This window comes from Theobroma cacao, chromosome 2, assembly GCF_000208745.1.
Source record: "Theobroma cacao cultivar B97-61/B2 chromosome 2, Criollo_cocoa_genome_V2, whole genome shotgun sequence".
Taxonomy (NCBI): Eukaryota; Viridiplantae; Streptophyta; class Magnoliopsida; order Malvales; family Malvaceae; genus Theobroma; species Theobroma cacao.
Window position 1 is genome coordinate 7,594,462 of NC_030851.1, and position 26,275 is coordinate 7,620,736.

The window sequence follows — 26,275 nt, forward strand, 5'->3', positions numbered from 1 at the left end:
ACGGGTAATTTTTTTTTCAACACACTTTCTACTTGAGATAATTGCAATATAGAGGTATTAAATATCTCTTTCATTCGTTGTCTCAATATGATATATATTCAGACAAATATATTTCAAACTTAATAAACTTGTTTGAAACTTAATAGAAAATAATACATCCTCTATTACTTTATTCCTCAAGATAGTAAAATATTAACTCTTCTGGAGCCTTCAATTAATCTTGTACTACCAGATATTGAATTGACATTGATTTTTTTTTTGTCAAGTAGGAAAAAAAATTTTTGCTTTTAAATACAGTGTGTGTTATAGCAATGTCTGCTAGACATATATTTACGTCATAGATCTTAGATCTAACAATATGAATATCCATAAATATATACAATAAGAAATTTACAGTTAACATAAAAGAATATTAAACATATAATTAAAACATATAATAAGAACATATCATTTAAACATAGTAAAGCATCTTTATAATATAGTTATACTTAAACATACCAATTACTATTAAGTTCATTCTCAGATATTCTCATTACTAATTAAATAATCAATTCCTTCTACAGGACAAGAAAATCAACCATGAATATTTTTGTTTCCAATCATATAATCAATTCCTCTTTCAGGGTGGATAAATATCTTGATGTGCTATATCAACTTGGTCATGATTAAAATCATCACAAGATGTTGTAGTTTTCGGTGATGCTTTATACAATTCAATATGTATCACAGGTACGTAACCAATGGTCTTTTGTCCACATCAATGACAATATGTTTTCTATATTCCTCCTCTTTTTTTTATTTCATTTTTGTGTTTTCATTATTCATCCACTTCTGGTGGGTTGAAAGTATTCATCCATTTTTTGTGGGTTGAAATTATCCATCCACTTCTGATGATAAAATTATTCTTAGATTCTGATGGTAAAATTATTATTCACTTCTTCCATATCCATGATAATAATTATTAAATGATGTGGCATTAACTTTAGGAAATAAATAGATTCATGACCATGATCATAATTATTAAATGATATCGCATTCACTTCAGGGAATGGACAAATTTATAATAATTTTTTTTATTAATAACTCGTTTGTCACATTCACTTTAAGAAATAAACATTATGATTTTTCATTAATAGCTATATAATAGCAAATTTACTTTTCAATCAAGGGACAAAATATAATATATACTATATGATAGTAAAATTCATATTCAGGTTGATTTTAAGAGAATAGAAATACTAAAGAGATATCAAGTCATTTACCTGATTTTGTTACAACCAAAAAATTAAAGACCAACCATTGAAATCCTTTTAAAGCTTTGAGATGATGAAAAGTAATAGCAACACTTACCTGATTTGCTCAAACTATAAATCAAAACTGAATCATTGAAATCCTTTTAAAATTTGAAGACAATGAAATAAAATAATTCCAAAACTTGAGAGATCAGAGAATCGTGCTGATAATGTGTTATGAAAAAAATCTTAAAAGAACAAATAAAGATAACTAAAAAGAAGAAAGAAAGTGTTTAGGAGAGAAAAGACATCTTATTGAAGTGTATATTTACAAATGAAGTGAAGAGGTCTATTTATAAACTAACAACCCCTTGAATCATAGTCCTAATCTAATTCTATCTAAAAGTTCAAATCATATTATATTTCTTGTATTTTACATTTTAGCTATATGACTTGCTCTGCACTTTTTGAGTGATAATATACTGAACATTTACATATTTATTCATAACAAATAATAATTTTTCAATGTAATATTTATTTCGAAAATTAATAAATCATGTAATACCACTAAAAGTAAAAATTAGACAAAAAAATTCGAAGCCTTCAAAATCTGGTGGTTTAGCTTTTTTTTGGAGGGGAAATCTCAACTCGGAGAGATCATGTGCATTGCGGTGTTTATGTGGGAAGCTCACCCACTCTACCCTTTCCTTTTATTTCTCAACAGAGACGAGTACCACAGCAGGTAAAAGTACCTTCTCTCAATGCCTTCTTTGTTTTACCTTTTGTTTTTTTGTTTTTTATTTTCTATCTGATGGAGTCCGAAGACGTTGTTGGGTGTTTCAAGGCCGACAGAGCCATTGGGATGGTGGGAGGGTGGGGAGATTCTAGGAGGAAGAGATGGAGAGGCTGGAGGTACATGGTTGGCTTTCTCGAGGGATGGAAGGTTGGCCTTTATCACCAACGTTAGGGAACTCCAATCTATTCCTCGAGCTAAAAGCAGAGGACACCTCCCTGTTCGTTTCTTGCAGGTAAAAGTATTTTCTAATTGGTTCAATTTATGCACGCTTCTGTTCATATTTCCATGATTGATGTTTAAGAACCCTCTTTTTCTTGTATGTATTTGATTAATTATGAGCCCTTCCCTGCATTTGGTTGTGACCGTGGTTTCTTTTGCCTTCTGTCTTTGCTTGTTCATGATTAGAACAATTAGTAATTATTGAATTTTTTGTTGGGACAATTGTAGATTGATAGCCTCCCAAAATTGATTGTTTGTAAAATTTTGAAAGATAACTACTTTTTAAGTCATTGTCCATCCGGCCTCCGATTGCCTATAAGTTCGTCAGGGAGAGGCTGCTGTTTCAGGAAGTGATCTATTTTACTACTTGTTAAATCCCACTTCGCATGATAGAAAGATAGCCACAACTGAAAGTTACTAAAGAAAACAGTTATTGTGGGTTAACTTGTTTTTGCATAGCAGTAGGTAATTTTTTGGGATTCATCCTTGTCATTGCTCTTCTTTAGACTACATTTATTAACCTTCTTTTCCACTGATTTCTCTCTATGAGGCTCAGATAAGCACAAGTCCGTGTGAGGCTCTCCAAGATTGGAAAGGCCAATTAAAGCTTGTTCCCAGTTTCTTTAATTGCCAGAGCAAAGATTATATGGGTTCTTGTCTTGGGGAACTACTGGGAGTAAGAAGCAACTTAAGCATTGTAAATTTTTTAATAAAAATTCTTTAAAAGACCTTTGAGGTGAGATTCGTTATAATGCCATATGGCCAGTTATCAGGATCAAGAACATTTTTAAAAGTGACCTAGAGCCAATTTCTCAGTTTCTATACTACTTTTGTTAATGCTGATTGCATATTGATAATTATCAATTACATAAGTGTGATTATAATTTGCTGATCAGGGACATCTTTTTGTTCTTGTTGTGTTGGCTGGATGACCCTAACTAACAATTTATGAACACTACAGACAACCATTCTGCTTACTGCTTGTCATTAGTAGCCAATCAGATATTTGAACAGAGTACATTCTAGTATTTTTCAATTAGACGTGTTCCATTTTGGTGGTGATAAATTCCATCAAGAAATCCTCAGGTCATGGGTTCTCATAATTTTTCAGAGCAAGAAGAAGCCCATTGAATTTGCTGAAGAAGTGGTGAAGGAGGCAAATGAATATAATGGGTTCAACCTGATATTGATTGATCTTTGTTCAAAATCCATGGTTTATGTAACAAACAGACCAAAGGAAAATGGCAACTTTGTCACAGAGGTTTCACCTGGGATCCATGTGCTATCAAACGCAAGCCTAAACTCACCTTGGCCCAAGGTAAGGAGATCTGTTATAGTTTTTCGATTGCATAACTGAACTTGTTAAAAGTTCTTCAGTTCCTACTACTTGCCTGCCAATACTTGAGCTGCTGTTGATGTTAGATAACTACATCCAATTGCACATGTAGTGGATATGCTTGAAGTCTAATAAAATGCAGGAGCATGTCATTTCTTGTTTGCAAAGTGGCCACACGTTGTGCTTAGGATATATCAGTTCATGCTTTATTCTTTCTGGTTGGTTGACAAGGTTCATTTTTCAGAAGAATTTAGTTATTTTTCCTGCAATTCAATTGATATTGCAAATATTGATCAAGAGAAGCCAGCTATTGACTTTACTACTGCTGCTTAGTTTGTTTCTCTGTCTTGGTAGTTCAGTACTAGTTCTGCTAGGTTCTCAGTTCCGTGTTCCATGGGCCACTCTGTTGGGCTATCAGCAATCTTGTTTTAATCATTCTCCTTTATCTTTTCTGCAGGCTCAACGGTTGGGTCATAGTTTCAAGGAGGTCTTGGCAAGGTACGGGGAAGATGAACTTCCCCTTAAAGAGACGGTTGCAGAACTGCTGATGGACAGGACGAAAGATGATTCAAGCATGCTACCAGGCATATTTCCTCCTGAGGTTGAATACCATTTAAGTTCCATATATATAGATGTCAGTCGTCCCCAGGTAACCTTAACATGTTCCTTCCTCAATTAAAAAAGGTTCACAACCAAATTAAGTAAGTCCTATTGTCTCCTGTGCAGGGGCGTTATGGCACCAGAAACCAGTCCGCGTTGTCTGTGAAATCAAATGGGGAGGTCTGCTTTCATGAAAGATATCTGGAGAAGGATCTCTGGAAAGAGCAGACGGTAACTTACCAAATAGAGATGGCAAAATAGATCATCGGCTACACAGCCTACACTCATGAGGAAGTGACTGAACTTGTGATAATAATTTCCTTGTTTTCTTTTTGCTGTCGCCTTATAATCATGGAATGGTTATCAAATCGTTCAAATTCTCAACTTTAGAGTAACTATAAAAACAGATAAGTTACTCCTCAGAAAAATTTGTTGGGAAATTTGACTGCTTTCTGAATTTCTTCAAAACTAGACGAATGCCTATCACTCTTGAAGGTGATCACTTCAACTTTTACCCCGATTTTATTTTAAGAAAAATTACGATCTTTTTCCATTCATTCTCCTTGTTCGTCTCCAATAATTAAATAATTATCAGACCAATTCTCGTTTAAGATGCCCACTTTGCACCTTTTGCAGAAGAGCTCTTTTTCGCGTGCAATGGCATTCTGATATGACAAAACATATATTAGTCTTTATTTCCAGCTAAACAACATTAACTATTTCAATAAACATGTCATGGACTAAGCTAATTTCTTTTACTTACTGAGAAAACATACTCTTTTCAAGTCATAATAAATACGCTACTCCAACATGGAAATTAACCGAGTTTCGACTCATTTACTGACACCAACGTACTTTCTCTAGCAAGAGAAAGCCCCTACATTACAAACTAAAAAACCATTATTCTCATATATGATGGAAACAGCATTTTGCATAAGCTCGCTCAAGCGTGAGAACACTGGAAATTAAACCACAGCTGCTCAAGAGGCACAAGTGACGCAGGTGCAACCCGTGCCACACTTGCAAACCAGCTTTCCGGTCCCACTGACTTCAGCCTTGGTGCATGTGCATGGATTGCACCCACAATGCTCCCCGCACGAGCACCGCTTGTGGTCTGTCCCACTCGTAGCCTCGCTTGCTGTGCACCTATTTTGATTGTTTCCAAAAATTCATGATCATCGAAAATTAATCACCCTTAGTTATGATGGAGTTACATATCCCACCACCCTCATAAAAATCGCCCAAGTTTAATTTACTACACAGAATGTGCCTGTGGCTGTGGGGTAACATCATTAACCCCCTTCTTTGTCAGTTTCACTTATTGGGGTGGTCGATTTAATCCCTAAGACCTAACAGACTGCCAAGTAGGCCATGAATTGTACCACTATAACATGGAAGAGTATCAAATTAAAAGGAGGGGGGGGCACGACAGTTAGGCAGTCACAGCACACTCTATAACCGCCCATGGACGGCTCGTCAGAGCAAAATATCTACCAAGATTCTGCACACATGCGCTCGCACGAATGGCATGTCAGAGCAAAATAGGCCCAAACTGTCCCAATTGTACGGATCAACGTAGGTTATAAAGAGAGGAAACTAACCTGCAAGCCCCGCCACCGGGGCATGGAGAAGGACAGCCACAACTGTCGTTACACATGGCGACCCGTCTAACTTCAGCCCTGGTATCCGCCATCTTTCGGTACTCTTCGTCTTTGCTGCAGTTTGCTGAAGCTCTGAAACTCCCAGTACTGCCTTTAAATGGTATTCTATAAACGTTGCATGTAAACCAAGTGGCGGAAACAAATTATAGGAAACTAACACATGGCAATACGTGTCAAACATGGTTCATCGAGGATTCGAGAGATCATGAAGCAAGCTGCCGTGCCGCTACAAACACATGCACGTACACAAAATCCTCAATTTGCTTTATCAAATACCGGTTTTGTTGGGATTTTATCATCTGTTGATTTGCATCAATCTCAACAATAAGAAACTGAAATATTCGTAGAATTTAATTGAAACTTTTTCTCTTAATTGAAGCAGAGCCAATAGCGAGAGGAGTAGGGTAGGACGACTTAGAACATATATATGAATGATATACTAAATAAAATGCATGAATGATTGAACCTTCCTAAAAATAAAATCATAATGACATAAACAATGATGTCGCATTATCTCTTCAACTAGGCCTCTTTGATTTCTTCCCTTTTGACTTAATTTACTAATGGTTATGGATGGCACAACATTCTAATTCAATTCGAATTGCATCGAGAATAAAACGTTTCAAAGTTATTTTCCACCCATTCACTTTACAATGTGCGTGATATTGGTGAGAGGTTCATGACAACTTTTCAGAGCCTTATTATACTATTCAAGGAGGCCATTCTAGATTACCTTAATCAATTGTTCAAGTGTATAGAGCCTGTTTTGCATCAATGTAGTGCCTTCTGCAAAATTTATTGTCAGTATAGGACACTTAATTCTTCTGGTGTGAGCCACCAGATGCTGGTCAGGCCATTTCCTTATCTTTTGTGGAAAAGAAAAGGGGAAAAAAATTGTCTAGGTATTTGTAATTCTCAATTTGAAGTCAAATTTATGACTGTATACAAGTTGTAGTACCATGTTCAATTTATGACCGCCATTGATAATTAGTGTTCAATTTATAACTGTCATCTGTAAGTGGAGCCAGGACAAACTTGCCTATCAACCTAAAAGAAAGAAATATTTTTTGTAATTAAACTTTGATAAATAGTACTATAATAAAATTTTTATAAATTAATATTTTTGGGATTACAAAATTTTAATTAATTAAAATATTATTTAATAAAATAAATTAATAATTTATTGAATTATATATTAATTAGTAAAAATTAATTTATTAAAATATTTTTTATTTTTTTTAAATATTAAACTTGTATTGTGATTATAAAAATATTATCTAATAATCAAATTGTGAATTATCATTATTAAAATAAAAAATAATAAAAAAGATGAAATTGAAAGTAATTTGTCTCACGTAAAAATACGTTCAAAATAATAATCATATTATATAATTTTATCTTATAATACAAAAATATTGTAGTAAAACTTTTTAATGTATTAAGAAATTAAAAATAAAATTTAACAAACATCAATTTTTTTAAAAAATAAGTAATATTGAAATTATAATTTAAAAAACCAACATTCAAATCGAAATCGATTAAAAATATTATTTAATCAAAATTATTAATTTATCAAATTTTACTTTCTAAAAATTTTGCTATATTATTTATTAAATTAACAAAGCAATGACTTTGGCCAGATAGAGCTCAAGCTTACAAATCCTACCCAAGCCAAGCACGATCCAAGACAAGTTTAGGGGCGAACAATGTTCATTCAGGAATAGCATCTCGCGTTCATTGTGGCCATGTCCAAGGTTTATCATAGTATAATCACTTTATAATCCTTTTCATTTGCTGGCAATTTGAGAGCTTAAGAAATAATCAAGTATGCATGGCTAGTTGGCAATTTATTCCTCAAAGACAATTGGATAGCTCCAACCATCAGTCATCACATCACAACGTCCACACTTTTGTCTTTTCGATTTTCGTAACACTCACTCAATTGTGTTACATCATATAAATTTATGTCCAAAAGTAAGTAAACAGCATAAGCCACATGAAAACAAAAGCACGGTTGCGGATGGATCCAGAATTTAGGATGCACGAGTAGTGCAAGTACAGCCATCCCCAGTTCCCCACACTTGCAGAAGGCCTTGCCAATGCCAGTCCCAGCTACAGCATTGGTGCATGAGCATGGGTTGCAGCTGCAGTGCTCGCCGCACGAACACCGCCTGTGACCATCCACTTCCGATGTGTCCCCTGACGCACACCTGCACCACACCAAATGAATTGGTTATGTTCCAATCGCCCAAAATTCTCCTTAGAACTCTGTCCAAGAAACAAATATGCTATGCTAGATAATTTGGGTTTTGTCTTGGTAGGACATCTTTCACTAGTTTTATTGACAAGAGTAGGATAAAAATCAGAGAGCTCTGACATGGGGAACAAAACACAAACAATTAATTAAGACATTTGTCAATCAAATCAAAGTTTGTACAGACTCACTTTTTGTTTACTACTTTTTCCTCAAGGGTTAAAGTGTTTTTCTGCCTCGATCTTTTTTCTGATGGAGTACTCAGGTTATAATTTCAAAGCAAAATAGAAATTTAGACGTGTTATGCTACATATTTTGCAGAGACAGTACGGGTGATATTTATTTGGGTAGACCTTATGCAGCAGCATCCAATACGATGAATAAATTCCCAAGAACAATACCCTCAGAGTAGGCCCTGAAATGTGGCACCACACAACCAAGGATGGACCAAAACAATAATGCAGGACCTTTCTACTCATGTGTTCCTAGGCAAAATATCTGTGACCCAGCGCCCTAGGACAACCTATATATCTAGTCCTTTGCAAGATAATTATTAGCTTTTCATTTAATAAAAAAACCAAACCAAACCAAGACAAAAGAACAAACACAGATATAGAGAAAAGAGAGAGAGAGAGACCTGCAGGCCACATCACCGGGACATGGAGAGGGGCAACCCGGGACATGGAGAGGGGCAACCACACCTCTCATCACAAGCAACACCAATTCCCTTGGCCTTCAATACGTTCACTTTTCTCTTTGAATCCTTCAAATCCATTCCCACTGGTTTCTAATGGAGTGCAAAAACCAGGTCTACTTTTCTTTCTTTTTTGGCAAATGAATGCGACCTTTATAAATGCGATTTGCACAATTGTTTTGTATGAAAAACAGGTGGCGCCAGCAACTACAAAGGGGCCAACACATGGCGTGAACCACTCTTACATGCTTTTCGTTGCTCTCCCAAAAATGTCAGCATATTATTCACGATCATCGCGCTCCATTACATAATGACGAACATTAATTGTGTAGATGTACCATGTACCTTACACTTACAAGTTATAGATGATTTTTGGATAATTTTATATTATTTAATTATAAAATTTTAAATTTTTTATTTTTTTATTATTATCAATTAAATATTTTTATTTTTATTTTAATCAAATAAAATTTACTAACTATCCTTAGCTAAAATATCATTTTTATTTTATATATCATGTGATATTGACTTATAACATGCTGATGTAATGTGATCACATAATATTTTTTAATTTTTAATATAAATTATCATGACATAATAAATGATGATATAATATAATAACATAATTAAATTATATTTTTTATTTTTTCACATTAATGTCATGTCAACATAACGTAAATATAAAATAATAAGTAAAATTTTAACTAATGATAATTAATTCATAGTTAATTATAAAAATTTATTTAAATTTAAAATAAAAATATAAAAATTTAATTAAATACAAAAAAAAATTAAATACTTCAAAACTTTTTTAAGAGTAATGCTATTATATAATTATTATATTATAATGAAAAAGTTGCGGGTGAAATGCTTCCATCTGGTGTTGAACATAGGGATTCAATTTCTTGTACAAACTTATTTCACCCCATTTTCAAAATTCCCTCTTTTATATACAACTTGATATATTCAAATAAATAAAGAATAACAAAAGTAATTTCATCTATATAAAGTTGTTCGATCCCAAAGGACCGAGGAACCGGAAGTGCATAAAATGGACCAACGATCGCCCCAACTACACGCAATTGCCTGACATCTGTTAGGCGAAGACTCTGATTTTCTTTGACCTCTCCAGTCATAATCGGACGGTGAAAATTGAAGCAAATTATTGAAAATACAAAAAGGAGATGAAAGAAAGAATTTGGAGGTATTATAGTACGAAGAGTAGCAGTGCATTATTGAGTGATATGTATATATATTCATATATATCACCCGAGTCCTGGCTATATTTTGTTGACAGATCACTATTATATTTTTTTTGAAATGCGACGGATCTCTGTTACACAGTAGGAAGAGTTGTTACCTCCAATAGAGGTAGCCCCAGGAAGAAAGAGAGAGGTCGTGATGGAGACAAGAAGTTTGTTTTGAACTTCCAGTTATATATACATGCCAAAGTCTTTGATGTGCCATTGAGAAAATTGCAGTATGGGAATTAATCTTGCCTTGTTTGTGGTGTGATTATTGATGATTCCTGTTAGAGGGCGTGCCAACCTCATCCTAATTTCTGTACCTGGCGGAGATTTATGGTGTGCAGGGCCCTCATGAGTCTTGCCTTTCCATTTCACAAGTTTGGGCTATAGCTAAATCTTGTTCTAAATTAAATAACATAGATTGAACATTACAAAGCTATTATATCAAAGTACAAATTTTGCAGTAGTATCATATTATTGTGTCACTGGCTCTTTGCCTTCATCACTCTGGGTTGCTTCTTTGGGTTGAGGAAAATCTTGCACTGCTCTTTTTCCAGAATGGAAAAAGGTTATTCTACTGAAAAAGGCAGCCAGCTAATAAAACATCAGCTGGGGTATTTTCTTGTTGTGTAATCACAATCAATTTCCTTGAACATGACTGCAGGAACAAGTAGTTTCATTAGTAGTGGCTTAACCCAAATGATGAAAAATCAGATGCAGGGGTTTTTTTTTTTGGCTGATATTGAAGCATAACTCCATTTTGAGCTAAGAGGTAACTCACCGCCAAAACCATTCTCTCTGTCAGTTGTCTCTTTGCTCGGGAAGGTTTTGTTCCTTCATTGCAATGCATGTGGCTCCCCAACTCAACGATTGGGACGGTGTTGTTTTGTCGGGTCCCAGCTGTGGGCCACCCTGAGATAGATTAGATAGCCATATGAGGCCTCATATTATGGATATTTTTCTCCTTTTCCGTCACTAATCAACTGTGTTCCTGTCCTCTAAAATTTACTTTTGTAACAGGGAAAAACTGGCTTTTGAAGCATAATTCACGAGGCATTTTCAAAGTACCTGCATTCTACACTCAAAACTGTTTGCTACTCGCCACTGTTTCTGTAAACAACCAGGACTTGAATTCAATGAACATGTTCATTGAAAGAATCTGCTTGAAAACAAGATTTATTTATTTTTTTTGAATGGCAAGTGAATATTATTAATGCAATGCCAGATCAGGCCATTACATAAGGGCAGTTCCATAAGAGGGATAGACCCAACCACAGTAGGAAAATAACAGTTCCATAAGTGGTAGGCCACTTGAAACATTTTCACCCAAGATTAGGAATACTTGGGAGATATTCACATTATCTTATTATCAACGGCATTTGAAATCGAGCCATTAAAGTAAACAACTCTTTATGTTTTTGTTTTGAGTCAAACTAAACCCTAAAACAAAAAGATTTTCCTTCTCCCTTTTAATTTATTCATGTTAGCTTCCAACCATTATTGCCATCACCATTATTATCATTATGCATTTTGGAGTTTCCAAGCTCCAACTTGAATCTCAAACATAGGCGTGGCTGATACCAAACTCTGAATCACTGTTTATCAACATTAGAACTGGCCTTCTAAGCTCCTATGTATCTTCTTGTAAACCGCATAAGGATTGAATTGCATGATTTGTTTTTTCCCCACTTTCACCACACCCCATAAATCATTTCACTAAACGATAAATTGGAATGGATTTATTTTTACAGTGATAATAATCTGCCGTCATGTTCTTGCTACAAAAAAGAGTGGTAAAAAGTAAAAGCATTCCTCCTTGTCCAAACTTGTAGAAACCAAGAGAATCAATATCCTATAATTAAGCACCATTAGCCAATAGGGAAAGAGGAGAGGTTTTAGTTAATCACAGGCCGAGAGCAGATCTTGCAGAGTTTTTGGCATCGTGCCTTGGACCCTTTGCATTATGTTAGGAATTATGATTATTATTTATCAGCTTTGAAAGCCAAGCACTGTAACCAAGGCACAGCAACCCTTTTTCAACCGCCCTTCCAAATGGGGCCACAGCCACAACCACAGGCAGCGGGCTTATGGCAAGAACAGAAAAGATCAGGGAAAGGGGTCTTGAGTCAAAAAAAACTAATCCTATGTGTACTTTTATGGGTCCCAATATTAGCTGTGGATCACAAATGTTTCAATTAAAGTTGGGGGTCTCTACCACCCACTAGCCTCAGAGGACAAGAATTTGTTTGCCCTTGTTTCCCTTCATGATTTGAATTCATGACCTCTTCTTCATATCTGCAAAGTTATGAAATGGGAAACAGAAATGTAAAGCCAAAGCCCCTTTCCAGAAAAGCAAAAAGAAAAGAAGAAAACATCATTAGTATCATGATTATCGTGTGTATAAAGGGGAGATTGCTATTTGTGGGAAACTTTTGCTTTATTTGATTCCCCTTTTTTATTTATTTTTGTTACTTATGGAGCGGCATAATAGGAGATTACATCTTCAATCAAGTATCTTAAACATTAATATCCAACAACTAGCAAGAACTCCATGCATCACTTTTGTCCTTATGTGCAGAAACTATATCCAAGTCCTTTACTCTCTGCCTTGAGATGCAGTGAGGAGGAATTAGACATGGGGCGCCATCAGCAGGGACACTGTGACCCCATTTCTGGGTCACTCCCAACCCCCAAATGAAACGCCTTCGACAACAGGATGAGAATCATCGAACTGTTGAAACTTGAGTGAAAGCTATACACTTTTTGACAGCATAATAAAAGCAGAGAAAGAATAAAAATGAACACACTGTAAAGCTCAAACTATGCTCTGTTTTGCATTACTTACCTGCCAATCACCAACCAAAAGTTTTTCTTAGAGCACAGCTTTAATCAACTATCTCATTTTGCTATCAGAAGCACTTTTGTTGCTGCAAGGGAAATTGCCATGGCCTGGTGCAAGCCTCTTAACAATTTTGTAGCTTATAAAACTTTCTTGAGGGAATTTAGGGACAGTAAGAACAGTTCAAACTCTCCAAAAGGCGTTGTAGCTAAAGCTGCTGAAAAGAAGAACAACAACTGCATTACTGCAGAAATCTTCAGATGAAATTTTCCAAATATATTAAAGAAAAATAATGCTATAAAATTATGAATTAAAAATATTACAAAATCAAATCTACACACCCCTTCAGTCATCACCCTCACCATCCACCTCTTTATACAACTCTAAAAACTAATTCATAATCTGCACCGGTGTACTCTGTATACATAACTATCTCCCCCTTGACACATAATAAAAAAATCAAGATTCCAGAGATAAGAACTTGATTTCAAAAAACATAACCAAGAAAAAATAATTAATCCAAAGCATTTGGACCAGCACAAGCTTTCAACACAGGACTCCAAACCCACTGCACCAAATATTTCCTTCCTTTATTCCCATTCATGTTAAAAGTCCTCCCTTTTCCATCTCTCATTACTTGACCGATATACCCTCCTCCTCCACCCGTTCCATACAACCCTTCACAAAGATCCCCAATCTCCGTCGGCGCCGTCGGATCCTCCCCGGCGTACCACGCGTTGACCAGCGGATTCGTCGCCAGCTCAGCCAATTCGTGAGCAATCACACTAATCATCCCGTCCACGCCGACGTCTCCGTTCGGTGGGGCCAATGCCCCTGGCCCACCCCCGCCCATGTAGCCCGGAACGGCAAAGGGGTAAGCGCAGACCTCGGGGCATTGTTTCCCCGAGTTCCCGATCCAAGCGTAGGGTAAAGTGTAACCCACCATGGACGGGAATGTGAAGTAATGGAAGCCGCAGACGGCACGGCAAAAGTCTTGAACGGTGACGTCATGGGAGGTGAGGATTAAGTAGATTCCGTTACGGTGGTCGACGGGGAAAGGAGCGGTTTTGACGGCGGTGGCAATAACTTGTTGGACGGAGAGGCGCGTGAGGTGGGAACCGTGGGAATAGCGCGCGTCGGTGTGTTCTTTAGCTATGACAACGGTTCGGGAAACGTTGGCACCGGTTTGGTCGGTGTAAAAAGAAACGGTTTTCCACCACTCGGAAACGGAAGGGTAAGGTGACGAAGCTGGAGTGGCGGAAGGGGAGATGGAGGTTATGAAGTCTTTGATGAGGAGTTTTTGGGAAAGGGACCAACGACCATACCAAATGAGGTAGATGTTGATCGGTGAAGAGGAAAGGACAGGACCCATGTGGTAACGAAGGTCGACAAGGTTTGATGAGCCTTCGAACTTTTTGGAAGTGGACAGAGTTCTCGGTGGAAGCTTGGGGTTAAAGTATTCAGCTTTTTGGGTGTTCAAAGTTTGCTCCTTTGGCTTTGTTGTCGTTGTTGCTGCTACTGAAGAAGTAGCAGATAATGTGAGTAATAGAAAGAAACATAAGAAATAATGAAGAGATATTTTGCTGGGTTTTTTTCTTTCTTCCATTCTCTTTCTTTCTTTGTGCGGTGGCGGTGGATGTGGAGAAAAGAGGTGGATGGGGTGGTGGTAGAGAGAGATGGAGGATTTGAGGGGGTATATAAAGAGGGGACTGGCGATGGGGGGAGGGAAAATGGGCTGGAGACAGCTGCCATGTGTGGGCGCACACTCTCACTTTCTCTTTCTATTTCTCAACCTCTCTCGTGTTTTTTTCTGGAGAAACGGGAAGCCATTTTAAAACCATGCGAGAAAAAAGAAGAAAGAAAGAAAGTTATTTTTGAAAAAATATATTATTAAGTAAAACTAAAAATAAAAATTAATTTAAAATTTAAAATTTAAATTTAAAGAAATAGAAAAACATAAATCTATTTAAAAATATTTCAAAAAATGGAAAAAGAAAATTACTAATTTCAATTCATTTTCTTTATTGCCTTCCTCTGAGTAAAGGATTTCAATTTTGAACCCCCAGGCTACCCTTTTTGAAGAAAATGGGCCATCAACTGCCCATGTCATCTCATCATCTCTCTGATTTTCTTGCTTTCTACAAGCTCAGAACACTTAACAACCTCCCTAATTATTTCACTAATCTCTTTTAACTTGTCCTTTTAGCCACTGAACTATGTATTTGCAACTTGCAGAAAAAGTTATGTGGTGTCAAGCTCACAAATCTTTTCATGCTGATACCTTCACTTATTCAAGTGATATTTCATTAATTTTATTTGTATTAACATTTTTTACATAGTACAAATATTCATATCATCATAAGTTACTTAATTAAAGTAACTTTTGGCATTCATGGCCAAGGGCGGACCGTCCCTTTGTAATTGGGGGGGGCCATGGCATCCCCAAAATTTTTGAAATTTTTTATATATTATATATTTTTTAATAATTTTTATTAAATAATTAATATAATTAAAAATAATAAAATAACTTTACAAACTCTATTCAATTTTACTCAAATTTTTAAATTTTTTTAATTTTTTAAGTTTCTTCACTCATTTTTTTCTCTTTTATTTTCTGTCATTGTATTGTGAAATTATAAAAAGATTAAGTTTTTATTTAATTTTTTTTATTTATATTATTATTATTTATATTTATTTAATTTTTTCAATTATATTCTATTTACTCATATATTTTAAGTTTCTATAGATTTTTTTTAAAATTTCTACAAATCATCAACCTTATTCCTTTTTTTTTGCTATATAAGTTATATCTCTTACTTATCATGGTTTTTTTCTGTTATGTGGATTTTATTTTTAATGATTTTAATTTTTAAAAATTTTAAAAATTATTGTATAAGTAATTCTCAAATATAAGTTCAAGTGTTACACTATTGGTTGTTGTTTAAAATTTCACTAATATATTATTTTTTATTAATTATAATTATATAAGAAAAAATTATTTTGAGTATATGTTTTTAATATGCTTTATGTTTTATATTTAGTTGAAATAAAATTATCTTGAGTATAGAAAGAAATTATTAATTCTATATATCATATTTAACTATTTATATTTTATGCATTATAGTTTAATATTTAGTATTATAAACTTAAATATAATAAAATAAAAATATTAAATATTGACTATATTAATTTTTTAATTATTTATATCGAAAAAGATATAATTTTAAAATAAAATAGATGATAATTTTTTTATAAATAATTTAATTATTTATATTAAAAAATATATTACCATTGTGTCTTAAATATATCAAAAAGCAACAATCATTTCTTAAATAGTTTTAAATGAAGGAAGTCAAATATTGAGTGAAGGGAGGCGATTTATGCACTAAGATTTTGTGTTTGGACCCTTAAAAAAGGGAATTAAGATATGGTCAAGGTTTTTAACTCAGCATTAGAGTGTAGACTAGGCTATGAAATGTGACGCTTCAAATCTAGCCGAATGATTAACTCAAAAAGTTAAAAAGTGTTCCATCAGCAAAACTCATGACCATGACCATCAGTCTATTACCTCTCTTCTTTTTCTTTTTCTTTTTTTTTTTATAAATTTGTTTTTACCACTTAAAAACATGGGGTTTTTTTTTTTTTTACAAAGAATATTATATATTAATTTTCTTTGTAGCAAGTGACTCCAATTTTGAGTGCTTTCCGCTTATTTAAGGTTAATTACGCATATGGTATCCAATCATACTAAACCTATCGGTCTAGTATTTAACTTTTGTAAATTTACAATCAAGTATTCAGATTTTATTTTTGTTAAATATCTTACATTTTTGCCTAACATCTTAGTCAAATGAATGATGAGGCAAAAATTAACCAATAAGAATGTGTCACATGTCAAAATATTATTTTATCCTTTTTTATTTTTTGATTAAAAAATTCAAAAAATAGAAAAAAAAGAAATTCAAATTTCAAAAAGAATTCCAAAAAACAAAAAAGAAATTCAAACAAGAAAAAGAAAACATTCCAAAAAATAAATTTACAATTCCAAAATTGAAAAAATTAATTTACTAAAGATGGAAAGAGAGAGAAAAATTTGAGAAGTAAGAGGGAAAGGAAGGGAGAGGAAGACCTAGTTGGTTGATGTAGGTCCTTTCACTATCTCTTTCTATTTAGGAGTGGGTAATTAGTTGATTCAGTTTGTCATAATTGAGGAATTAATGGATCAAATTTTTTTAGAAAATTGACCCAACCGATCAAAGATCGAATTAGTTCATTTAGTTCAGTTATAGACTAATAGAATTGAAATTTTATCACTTTTATTTTTGCAAATTACAATATTGAAATTTATAAATTTCATCTATAATTATAAAATATATAAATAATTTAAACATAAATGAATTAATACAAACTAAAAAAATAAAAATACTAATTAAACATATATAAATCATAACATTAGGGTAAATACCTTCACCCTTCTAAGTTTTAATCGAAATTCTAAACAAGTCCATTAATTTTCGAAATGGATACTCCGTTCCAAAAAAATATCTTTAGTTAGATACATAGGTCCAACCATTAATGTTTCCATTAGTTTGATCACATGACAATATTGAAAATATAATTTTACCTATTTTATTAATTTTAAAAATTATTATTATATAATTCTTATTAATTTTTGTTAATTTTTTATTAATTTTTAAAAATTTAGGGGAGCACTCATCAATACTCTTTAAGATCGATACTCCATAAATTATTTTTTTTATTTTAAAAAAATTATATAATAATTTTTAAATTAATAAAAAAATATTTTAATCTTTTCATATTCATGATTCAACCATTTCATCATCGAGAACATCCAACACAATATAATCAACAATCGCACATTATCAACTTGAATTTCTTCCATGACTCTTTACATTCACTTATATAAAAAATATAATTAGTATAAAATTTTAATAACAAAGTAAAAGAAGATAAAAAAATGAAAAATTATGCAAAAAGTTATAAAATCTAACATTTATTAACAAAGTCCAAGAAGTAAATATAAAAAATATATAAATTTTATATAAATATATATAATATTAAGTTTGTTTTTTGGTCAATTTGGTCCAAAAATTTGTAGGATCGAGAATTGACCGAATAAACTAATAGAATCAAAATTTTTGAACCGATAGATCAATTGGATCAAATTATTTTATTCAAATTTCATTTAATTCGGTCTATTTTTACTCACTCTTACTTTTCCCCACCTTTCTCTCTCTTTTCCTCTTCACATTTTTGTGTTTCAATGATTTTTTTAATGTGAAAAAATAAGAAATAAAAATAAAATGATGTGATAAATGACATGTAATCTGACTTAACATTTCTTTGACAAATAAGATTGAAATTCTTGAACTGACAGACCAATCGAGTTGAATTATTTTATTCAAATTCCATTCGATTTAATTAGTCTATTGATTTGGTCCATTTTTACTTACCTCTACTTCTGTCTCCCTCCTTTTTCTTTCTCCTCCTCTTTTTCCTTTTTTTTTTTTGTATGATGTTTAATTTTTTTAATTTAAAAAATAAAAAGTAGGAGTAAAATAATATAACAATGACATGTAATCTGACTCGACATTTCTAAGAAAAATGGCAAATCAGCATTTGTTGTTTAAATCACATCAGATTTTCCGTTAACATAATTAATCTAGGATACAATTTGGAGTACTCAATTGTGAAATTTTTTCTCCAATATCAAATCGATAATTTTACTATAATTTGGATATCAAATGTGTACTTAATCTAATTGCTTATATTAATAATGATATTTGATATTTTTTTATACACCTTTATTAAATTTTATAGGATACATTCAAATCTACCCAATGTGAAAGGGATCTATGAAGGCATTACAACATTTTGAATTGAGGAATCAAGGAAATTTATAGCTTCTCTATTGAGAAAACTATGTAAGTGTGCAGCATATACCCAATAAATGCAAATATGAAAGAAGTCAAGATTTGTTGCGAAGTATTAACTCCGGAAATTACTATGACGCGTGAAAGAAATAAAAGCTATGAATGAACAAAGCATCCCCAATTTTGTGCAAACAACTAAGGTTGGAGGAATTCATTACTACCTGAAATCCAAGCTGGAACTATGGCTCCTATTAGCTTAAACCTTAGGCCATGTTGCCCTTCCCCTTCCCCTTCCCCTCCCCCTCTCCCTCCCCATCCATTTTTTTTCTTTTTCTTGTCTTGGGTGGTGCTAAAAAAACTTACCTTTGGAAAATCAAGAAATTTCAATCTAGAAGACCCAAAAAAGAAAAAAAGAAAAAAGGGTGTGTGGAAGCAACTGTGGTGATTGTAGTCAACATGCCAGCTTGAGGTAATTATGGAGTTTTGCTGTCTAGTGGGTATTGGAATATTAGCAGGCAAATGGCTTTACTGTTGATTGTCCATTATTGTTGTTTGAGGAATGAGGACTTTGAGGCTCATCAGAAGAAGCTTGAGATGAAATACTTTTCCCAGTTGAGCTGGAAAATGTTGTGTTGAAAACCATTTGCAATCATTCATTAAAATTCAATATCCTTTGAGCTAATTAAAGTGTCAATCTATTTGACTTCTGAATTGAATTAAAATTCAAGGACCTTATTGCAACCCCCCCACCACAGTATCAGTTTGTGCTTCTTCTTTTTTTCTTTTTTCATGCATAAGAACAATGCAATGCATTTCACATCAATTGAAGTTGAAGTTGTGGAATGGATAGAAAATTCTCTGCCTAAAGGTTTCGGATCCGAATCTCGAAAAGAATTGTGAATTTTGTAAAATAAAAGAAAATTACTTTTTTATTTTTTGTGATTCAAGCTCAATGTAGTTGCCATAGAGAAAGATAAGGAAAAGGTACCGCTTACAATATCTAAATAGAAACATTCCAAGACAGCAAATCAAATGGCAAAAAGAAATATATATATATAATCTTCTAACCTTTCATTAAATGCATGAAAATATTAATTCCTTCAAGCTCTTTTTATAGTCCTCACATGGAACATGTATGAACGAGGGCAGTTGACATTGTTAAATTAATTACACTTACCTGCTTACAAAGAGTACAAAATGGAGGAAGCTGATGCTGAACCCTAATTGCATTCCATCTCAAACTTTCTGAATGAATGTGGACCTCCATTTAGACCTGGGGCAAGTCTATTGCCAGGCCCAACAGTGGGGCCTAGACCCCCTCCTCTGTCAATCAAGCAAAATAAACGATATTATAGGACAGGTGGCAAATACGCATTTGCTTGAAGTCAGCTTGTTGGCTTCCTATGGGGTATCTGCCACCATAGAGGATGGATTTCATTAATCATAAAAATAATAACCAGAATGCGGTCTTCACAGTACACTCACAGAAAGTAAAAATACAGCCAGAGGCCCAAAGCCATTGATCTGTTGGTTTGGAAGAAGCATGCCCAGCGATCAGCAGGGTACTTGGTACGTGGAAGCGTAGCAGTCACGGCGGCTGCTGAAAAACCGACGCCCGTAAATGCATGTTTGCAATGTACGCAAATAATTCAAAGTCACAGGCAATTAGACACATGTGCTATTTTGTTTTTTTCTGGCCATCTTCGTCATAATGTTTTTGTCTGCCTTCGCTTTCCTGGACTGACTGGCCAAAGCAACGGATCCAGCCATGGCATTTATGCGAGCCTAAAATTATACAAGCCACTTGGCAGTTGGCATAAAGAAGTCCACGTGTCTTTCGTGGAACCGCATGCCGCCAATGTGTCGCATTTTGATTGCACACTCGAAAACAAGACGAAGTTGACCCCCGCGAGCTGTCCCTGTTTCTTGTCCATTTCGTCACTTTCCGGCCAGTTCACCCCCAAAAACGGCCAATCCTTCCAACGCTTTGCTTCGTTATCATTTGGATTGGCATGCAATAATATAGGATGTTCTTGTGGATTAACATATAAAAATGTAATGAATTTAATATCATTAAATGAAATGTTCACATTTTATTACTTAAAAAAATTTAATTAATTAACGATGAATTGATTTAATTGATATATTCAGTTTATATTGATAATAAACGATATCTGATTTTTAAAATATAATACCTAACAAAACCATTCAAATAAGTTGTTATGTTCAATTGAATTCAATTAAGTATTTATATATTTTTAGGAGTTAAATAAGTTTTTTATTACTAATTGATTAACTTTTATTAATTAAAATATTATTTTTTATATTATATAATATTAATGTGATATGTTGATATATCATAATGAATAATAACGTGACATATTGATGCAGTATTTTAACAAGATTCTACGACATCTTCACTTTTCACATTGAAATCATATAAGTATAAAATGATAATGAATATTTTACTTAATTAGTCATAACGATATATTTTACTCAAATTAAAAGCTTACGAATTTAGTTGAAAGTAATAAAAAAATAAAAATTTATTTAAATAGTTTAAAATATTGTTCAAGTACTACACCTATGAATAATGACATGATGGTTCTTTAATAACTTTTTTTGTATAAATTTGAGTAATATATTTACCTTAGAAACGTGACAAACCACTTGAAACGAAACATGAGTGATGGTATTTCAACAAAGTCGGAGAGAAATAACAAAGGAGGAGGAGAAAATTGTCAAAACAATCTACTTTCGGAACAGAGCGAAAGTGGCTTTCATTTTCGTATCTTTGCGTGCAGTGATTGTAGTTTATATAAAGTAATATATAGGCAAAGGCAAAATCAAATAGGATGATTAGACGGTGGACGTGGGGGGTGGGAAAAGCTAGCTATTCGCCCATTTTCATATGTTGGAAGTCGTCAGGGTCATTTAGGAGTCCCAAATTTCAAAAGTTGATGGGATCACCTCACCTAACTTGCTCATCCTTTTTCGTCATTCAATCTCACCCTTTGTTGGTTGACACAGGTGCACTCCTATTCCTTTGCAAGGCCCCTTCTTTAATCAACACATGAAAAACTGTTGATGCTGCTGACTTTGGCAACCATCAATCCTCAAAACCGTGTTCCACAAAAAGTTAGAAATCAATAATTTTCTTGTCTGGGTTGCCATCTTTTTCTGCCAGGAAAATTAACCCAAATTAAGCAAACAAATCTGTGCAAAACACAACTCATTACATCTTTATTGTGAGCCATTCCTCACTTATCTATGTATGTTAAGCTCATGTCAAAAAATTCTCAAGTTCATGATTATTGACGTCCTTTGAGTTGGTGAAATCTTTATATCTAAAACGGTGTGGGAGATCATTTTTGTTTCTCTTTTGAAGTTTTAATCTCAATTATTACATCAAATTGAAAAAAAAATGTATTGTTATAAATTAGCAGATTGCATTTTCATAATTTACTAAGGCCTCTCTTGATTGAATTTTTATTTTTTATTCTTTGCTATCTTTTATTATTTACATTTTATTTATTCTCTAAGAAATAAAAAAATAGGGTGTTAAATGTTCTCGAATATGATAGTTCTATGCCGATGGGCCAAAGCAGTGGGCAGGGCCTGGAAAATTGCCAATGTGAACCCAAAATACTTTGAAATATGAAAGGCAAATTTAAAGCAAAAACTTGAGAAGTGCTCCAATTTGTAAGGCATGTGGCTTGAAAACACAAGACCAGATAAGCAAAATTATCAGAGTAGGAGAGTGACCAAGCTATCAAGGTCTAAAACCTTGGCCTAGCTTTTGCTCCCTGGCAGATAGATATGCATTTGCTTAAGGCTTTAAGCTTACTCCCCGGCAGTGGCATTCTATAACTTGAACATCAATTATGAGTTATGATGAATGGTTTGGTTTAAGAAAACTTCTTCACTGATGGGTAGGTGCCTAAATAGTATGACTATTATTACATTTAATAACGACAGGTGGCTATTCAAATAAATACATAAAAATGAAGAAAGTACCTTCCCTCATCTGCAGTTCATTATCAGAAGATCCAACAAGACCGAGAGGATCCTCATTCAACTTTTCAAGGCATGATTGCAATTTCCCGTATCAATCAAGTAGGGTGCACACAGGAATGCTAATATAGTTATATTAACGCGACCCTTTATTTCACCATCATAGTGGATTGACTCACAAACACGCATCATCAGAAAATGATCTAAACTGAAGAATCACTCCACTATCTTCCTTGGATAAGAAATTACATGATGAAAAAGACAAGGAAAGTGACGTACAGGTAAAATAAGGTTTAAATCAAAATAATCCTTGAAAATAACTTTAATATTGTAATATCATTCACAATGTTTTTGAATGGAGAAGAGTTACTAATGCTAGCACAAACTAATATCTCACACTAGACTATCAACAATTCACCACTTATGTTGAGGAAAATATCATACCTCCTTCTCAACGTTATGATTGACAAGGTAATTTCTTAACTAAAGATAACAATCGGGTTTTTACAAATGATATTCCAAAAATACAAACAAAAGTATATCCAGGCGCAGTTCACAACTTCACCTTCATTGCAACACTCTACATCTATACCTTCACCGAAAAAATCTCCATCAAAGAATACCAAGTTCCAGAAATTCCAAGAACAAGCCCCAAGGCCACAATTCCGACATCCAAAGTCCATCCCTTCCACCCCAGCTCTTCCTTGAATACCAATAGATGAAAAAATGCTGGCAATACAAACCCCAAACCACAGCACACACTGCTTCCCACTAAGGACAAGAAATCAGCGAAATTTGGCACGAACAAAGCTACCAAACTTACGATCAAAACCAGAAGCCATCTCAGCCACAGACAATAATTCCCTCCCCAAAATCGCCTCTCTACGATCTCATAAACCGGATTCATCATCAATGGGAATGTGAAAAACAAGTTAATGCAAAGACCTAGTTGAACCAAAGTGCTGATCCAGCCTGCCCCCAAATTAGCAGTAATAATATCTTTGGTTTCTGCACCAAAAGCGAAATAACCAAGTGCACCAAATGCTCCATACATCAAAGAAATCAAACCCATGCTCAGTGCCAATATTTTGCCACACTTAGCAGTGTCCTTCATCTCAGATTCTATAGGCAAAACCATACCAATCCCTTCGAATGCATAAACAGCCACACCCATGCCATAAAAGAACACAGAGAGACCCCCGAAAGCCATAACCTCGTGCCTTTGCTTCAAGATAAGAGACAAATCCTCAACCAACACCACCCCCATTGCCCCAAGATCGACCACATCAGCAAAAATACTCAACGGAGCCAAATGGGTTAATGTTGCAATTGAATTCAACCCCAATTGAAATGGAAAACATCCCCCTATATACAAACTCTTTGCTGTAAAACTGGACATCCCCAAACTTAAGCTTGAATTCATGGAGATTTCATTGTTAAAAAGATTGGCCATAGTGTTGGCAATAAATATAAGATACCCAACACAAAATCCAGCTTGAGAGAGAATAATAAGTACATCGACAACGCACCTGCAAATGGAATTATCAAAACATTTGGCAAAGTAGTAGCAATGAGGTGATAAAACAGTCAAATTAGGATGTTTCCTCATTGGAAAAAAATAGCCATAAAATCATCAACAGGTATAAGGTGCAGCTTGCAATAGTATAAACAAGCATCAGTATTGAACCTCCCAAAGTGAACAAAATAAATTCAACCGAAACTTACTGGTGCCTTCTTAGTTCATTGTTGAAAAAGGAGTCAAGTATGGGAAATCAATACAAGTTACACAACCAAAACCAAGCATGTTATACAATAATAAGAATTTTAATAAAGAACATGACAAAATATATAAGCCTAAATCAAATGCCACATTAATGAGCATCTTTTCTGTTTCATAATTTATAAGATTAGCCAAATTAGTAGCAATTTCCATAACATACCCAATACAAAATCCAGTTCAAGCAAGAATAATAAGCAGAAAATCTAGTAATGCATCAAAGAACATACTCAATAAATAACAACCAAAGACACTCAACAGAAAATCATACTTTTAGTACCTAACTTTAATCGCCCAAGTCATGGATTTTTTTTAATCTGTTAAAAATAGAAAGTAACCATTTAATTTGCAATTTCGTGTTTCCATCCCAAAAAGCATCAACAAACAAAAAACAAGACAACCCAATACAAAATCCAAGTTAAGATAGAATTCAAAACGTAACAAAAACAACAACAAACCTGCCAACGGTGCCACAAACAGCGAAACCCAGATCGCCAAAAGACGCAATTTTGGCGAACCCGTTGTCAAAAGACTCGAGCTTCCGGCGGGTGTAAACCAAAAGCATCATACAGTAGGTGGTCAAGGCAGCAACGAAGAAAAGCATGAGCAGGCCCATGATCCATCCGGTTCTCTTGAAGGCGTACGGCAAACCCAAAACGCCAGCACCAACTACGGCTATGAAAACATTAGCAAACGTCTTGGGCTGTGACGACAGCGGCTTGTCCTTGCTTATAAGAGGCGTGTCTTCTCTCGGTAGAGGAGACCTTAACTTTTTTGAAGATGAGGATGAGATCGCTTCCTTCTCAAAACCCATGGCTGATTCTCGCTAAAGAGTTTATGAGTTTGAGACTTTTTTTCTGCAGATGAAAAATTTTGTTATCTGACTAATAAATGCAAAAATTGTAGTTGGGGTTGTTTATTTAAAGATTTAAAAGACAAAAGGATTTTGATGGAGGGACAAAGAGACGGTGACAGTGTGGTTATTAGAAAAATGGAGAGGTTGTTTGTTATTATTAGCAGATTGATAATTAGTGCAGTTTTAATTACTAATTATGTTTTTAGCTCCAAAGAAGGGAATGGAAGGGAAGGGAAAAAACAGATTAAGGAGAAAATAGAAAAGCCAACCACTGAACTAACAGATATTTAGAGAAGATTAGTACAATAAACTGCGCTGTAAATTTTTTGAGTTGACCAGACACCGCGTATCAAAGCAATGGCGGTTCCGTGACGGGTCAGCGTTTTGGCGAGGTGTCAATGCTCAACAGCAACCCACGTGCTGGAATGAGCCATGGTTACCAAATTAACGGGTCCGGTGAACCCGCCAAATGGAAATCTCTGTTTGGCCCGACCAGACAAGATTTATAACAGAATCGATCTTCTAGAAGCTGGGAACTGAAAAATCCGAGGACTTGATTCGATCCGAAAGTAACGTTTTTGGATTTTTTTTTAAAGGATACGTTGGAAACTCTTACGTCTCCCAGGAATGGCAGCAGTGTTGGCCTCCCGGTTCCTGAGCCTGACCATGTGGATAGGCTGTAGCTCGTTTAATAACACGAGGCCACGGACACCCAGCCAGACAGGTACCTTCGGGGAACAATAATTGTAACCGTGGGCTTCATTGATGATGTCTGAAAGTCCCTCCCTTCTTTTTACTGTCATCTTTTCTTTACATAAAAACAGCCCTTCCTTACTCCATACAAGAACACCAGTCA

General features: G+C 34.3%; 4 protein-coding genes across 5 annotated transcripts; 1 reads left to right on the plus strand and 3 right to left on the minus strand.

Moving 5' to 3' along the window:
• Nucleotides 1,817–4,708, plus strand: LOC18608358 (transport and Golgi organization 2 homolog). 2 transcript variants are annotated; one of them, XM_018114490.1, is made up of 6 exons: nt 1,817–1,974; nt 2,077–2,260; nt 2,804–2,923; nt 3,359–3,565; nt 4,041–4,232; nt 4,310–4,708. In XM_018114490.1, the coding sequence occupies exons 1-6, from the start codon at nt 1,892–1,894 to the stop codon at nt 4,442–4,444; spliced, it is 921 nt and encodes a 306-aa protein (XP_017969979.1). In that variant the 5' UTR covers nt 1,817–1,891; the 3' UTR covers nt 4,445–4,708. The 2 variants fall into 2 exon arrangements, with proteins under 2 accessions (XP_017969979.1, XP_017969980.1); XM_018114491.1 differs by lacking the exon at nt 2,804–2,923 and having other exon boundaries at nt 1,820–1,974.
• Nucleotides 4,857–6,079, minus strand: LOC18608359 (metallothionein-like protein 4A). The gene is made up of 2 exons (XM_007043000.2): nt 5,785–6,079; nt 4,857–5,329 (listed from the first exon to the last, which is right to left on the minus strand). Exons 1-2 carry the CDS (start codon nt 5,874–5,876, stop codon nt 5,164–5,166), a joined length of 258 nt encoding a protein of 85 aa, XP_007043062.2. The 5' UTR covers nt 5,877–6,079; the 3' UTR covers nt 4,857–5,163.
• Nucleotides 13,134–14,675, minus strand: LOC18608361 (protein EXORDIUM-like 5). The gene has a single exon (XM_018116429.1). The coding sequence runs from the start codon at nt 14,482–14,484 to the stop codon at nt 13,393–13,395; it is 1,092 nt and encodes a 363-aa protein (XP_017971918.1). The 5' UTR covers nt 14,485–14,675; the 3' UTR covers nt 13,134–13,392.
• LOC18608362 (amino acid transporter ANTL1) lies at nt 23,074–25,602 on the minus strand. The gene is made up of 2 exons (XM_007043005.2): nt 25,022–25,602; nt 23,074–24,315 (listed from the first exon to the last, which is right to left on the minus strand). The coding sequence occupies exons 1-2, from the start codon at nt 25,375–25,377 to the stop codon at nt 23,373–23,375; spliced, it is 1,299 nt and encodes a 432-aa protein (XP_007043067.2). The 5' UTR covers nt 25,378–25,602; the 3' UTR covers nt 23,074–23,372.

Excerpts from the sequence above, each read along its gene's own strand:
- LOC18608358 (XM_018114490.1), top strand. The coding sequence starts at position 1,892 with ATGTGCATTGCGGTGTTTATGTGGGAAGCTCACCCACTCTACCCTTTC. Across the intron at positions 2,261-2,803 it reads TCCCTGTTCGTTTCTTGCAG|ATAAGCACAAGTCCGTGTGA; the intron begins GTAAAAGTATTT and ends TATGAGGCTCAG. Across the intron at positions 2,924-3,358 it reads GTCTTGGGGAACTACTGGGA|AGCAAGAAGAAGCCCATTGA; the intron begins GTAAGAAGCAAC and ends ATAATTTTTCAG.
- LOC18608359 (XM_007043000.2), bottom strand. The coding sequence starts at position 5,876 with ATGGCGGATACCAGGGCTGAAGTTAGACGGGTCGCCATGTGTAACGAC. Across the intron at positions 5,330-5,784 it reads CCCGGTGGCGGGGCTTGCAG|GTGCACAGCAAGCGAGGCTA; the intron begins GTTAGTTTCCTC and ends CAATCAAAATAG.
- LOC18608361 (XM_018116429.1), bottom strand. The coding sequence starts at position 14,484 with ATGGAAGAAAGAAAAAAACCCAGCAAAATATCTCTTCATTATTTCTTA.
- LOC18608362 (XM_007043005.2), bottom strand. The coding sequence starts at position 25,377 with ATGGGTTTTGAGAAGGAAGCGATCTCATCCTCATCTTCAAAAAAGTTA. Across the intron at positions 24,316-25,021 it reads GTTTGTGGCACCGTTGGCAG|GTGCGTTGTCGATGTACTTA; the intron begins GTTTGTTGTTGT and ends TTCCATTTGCAG.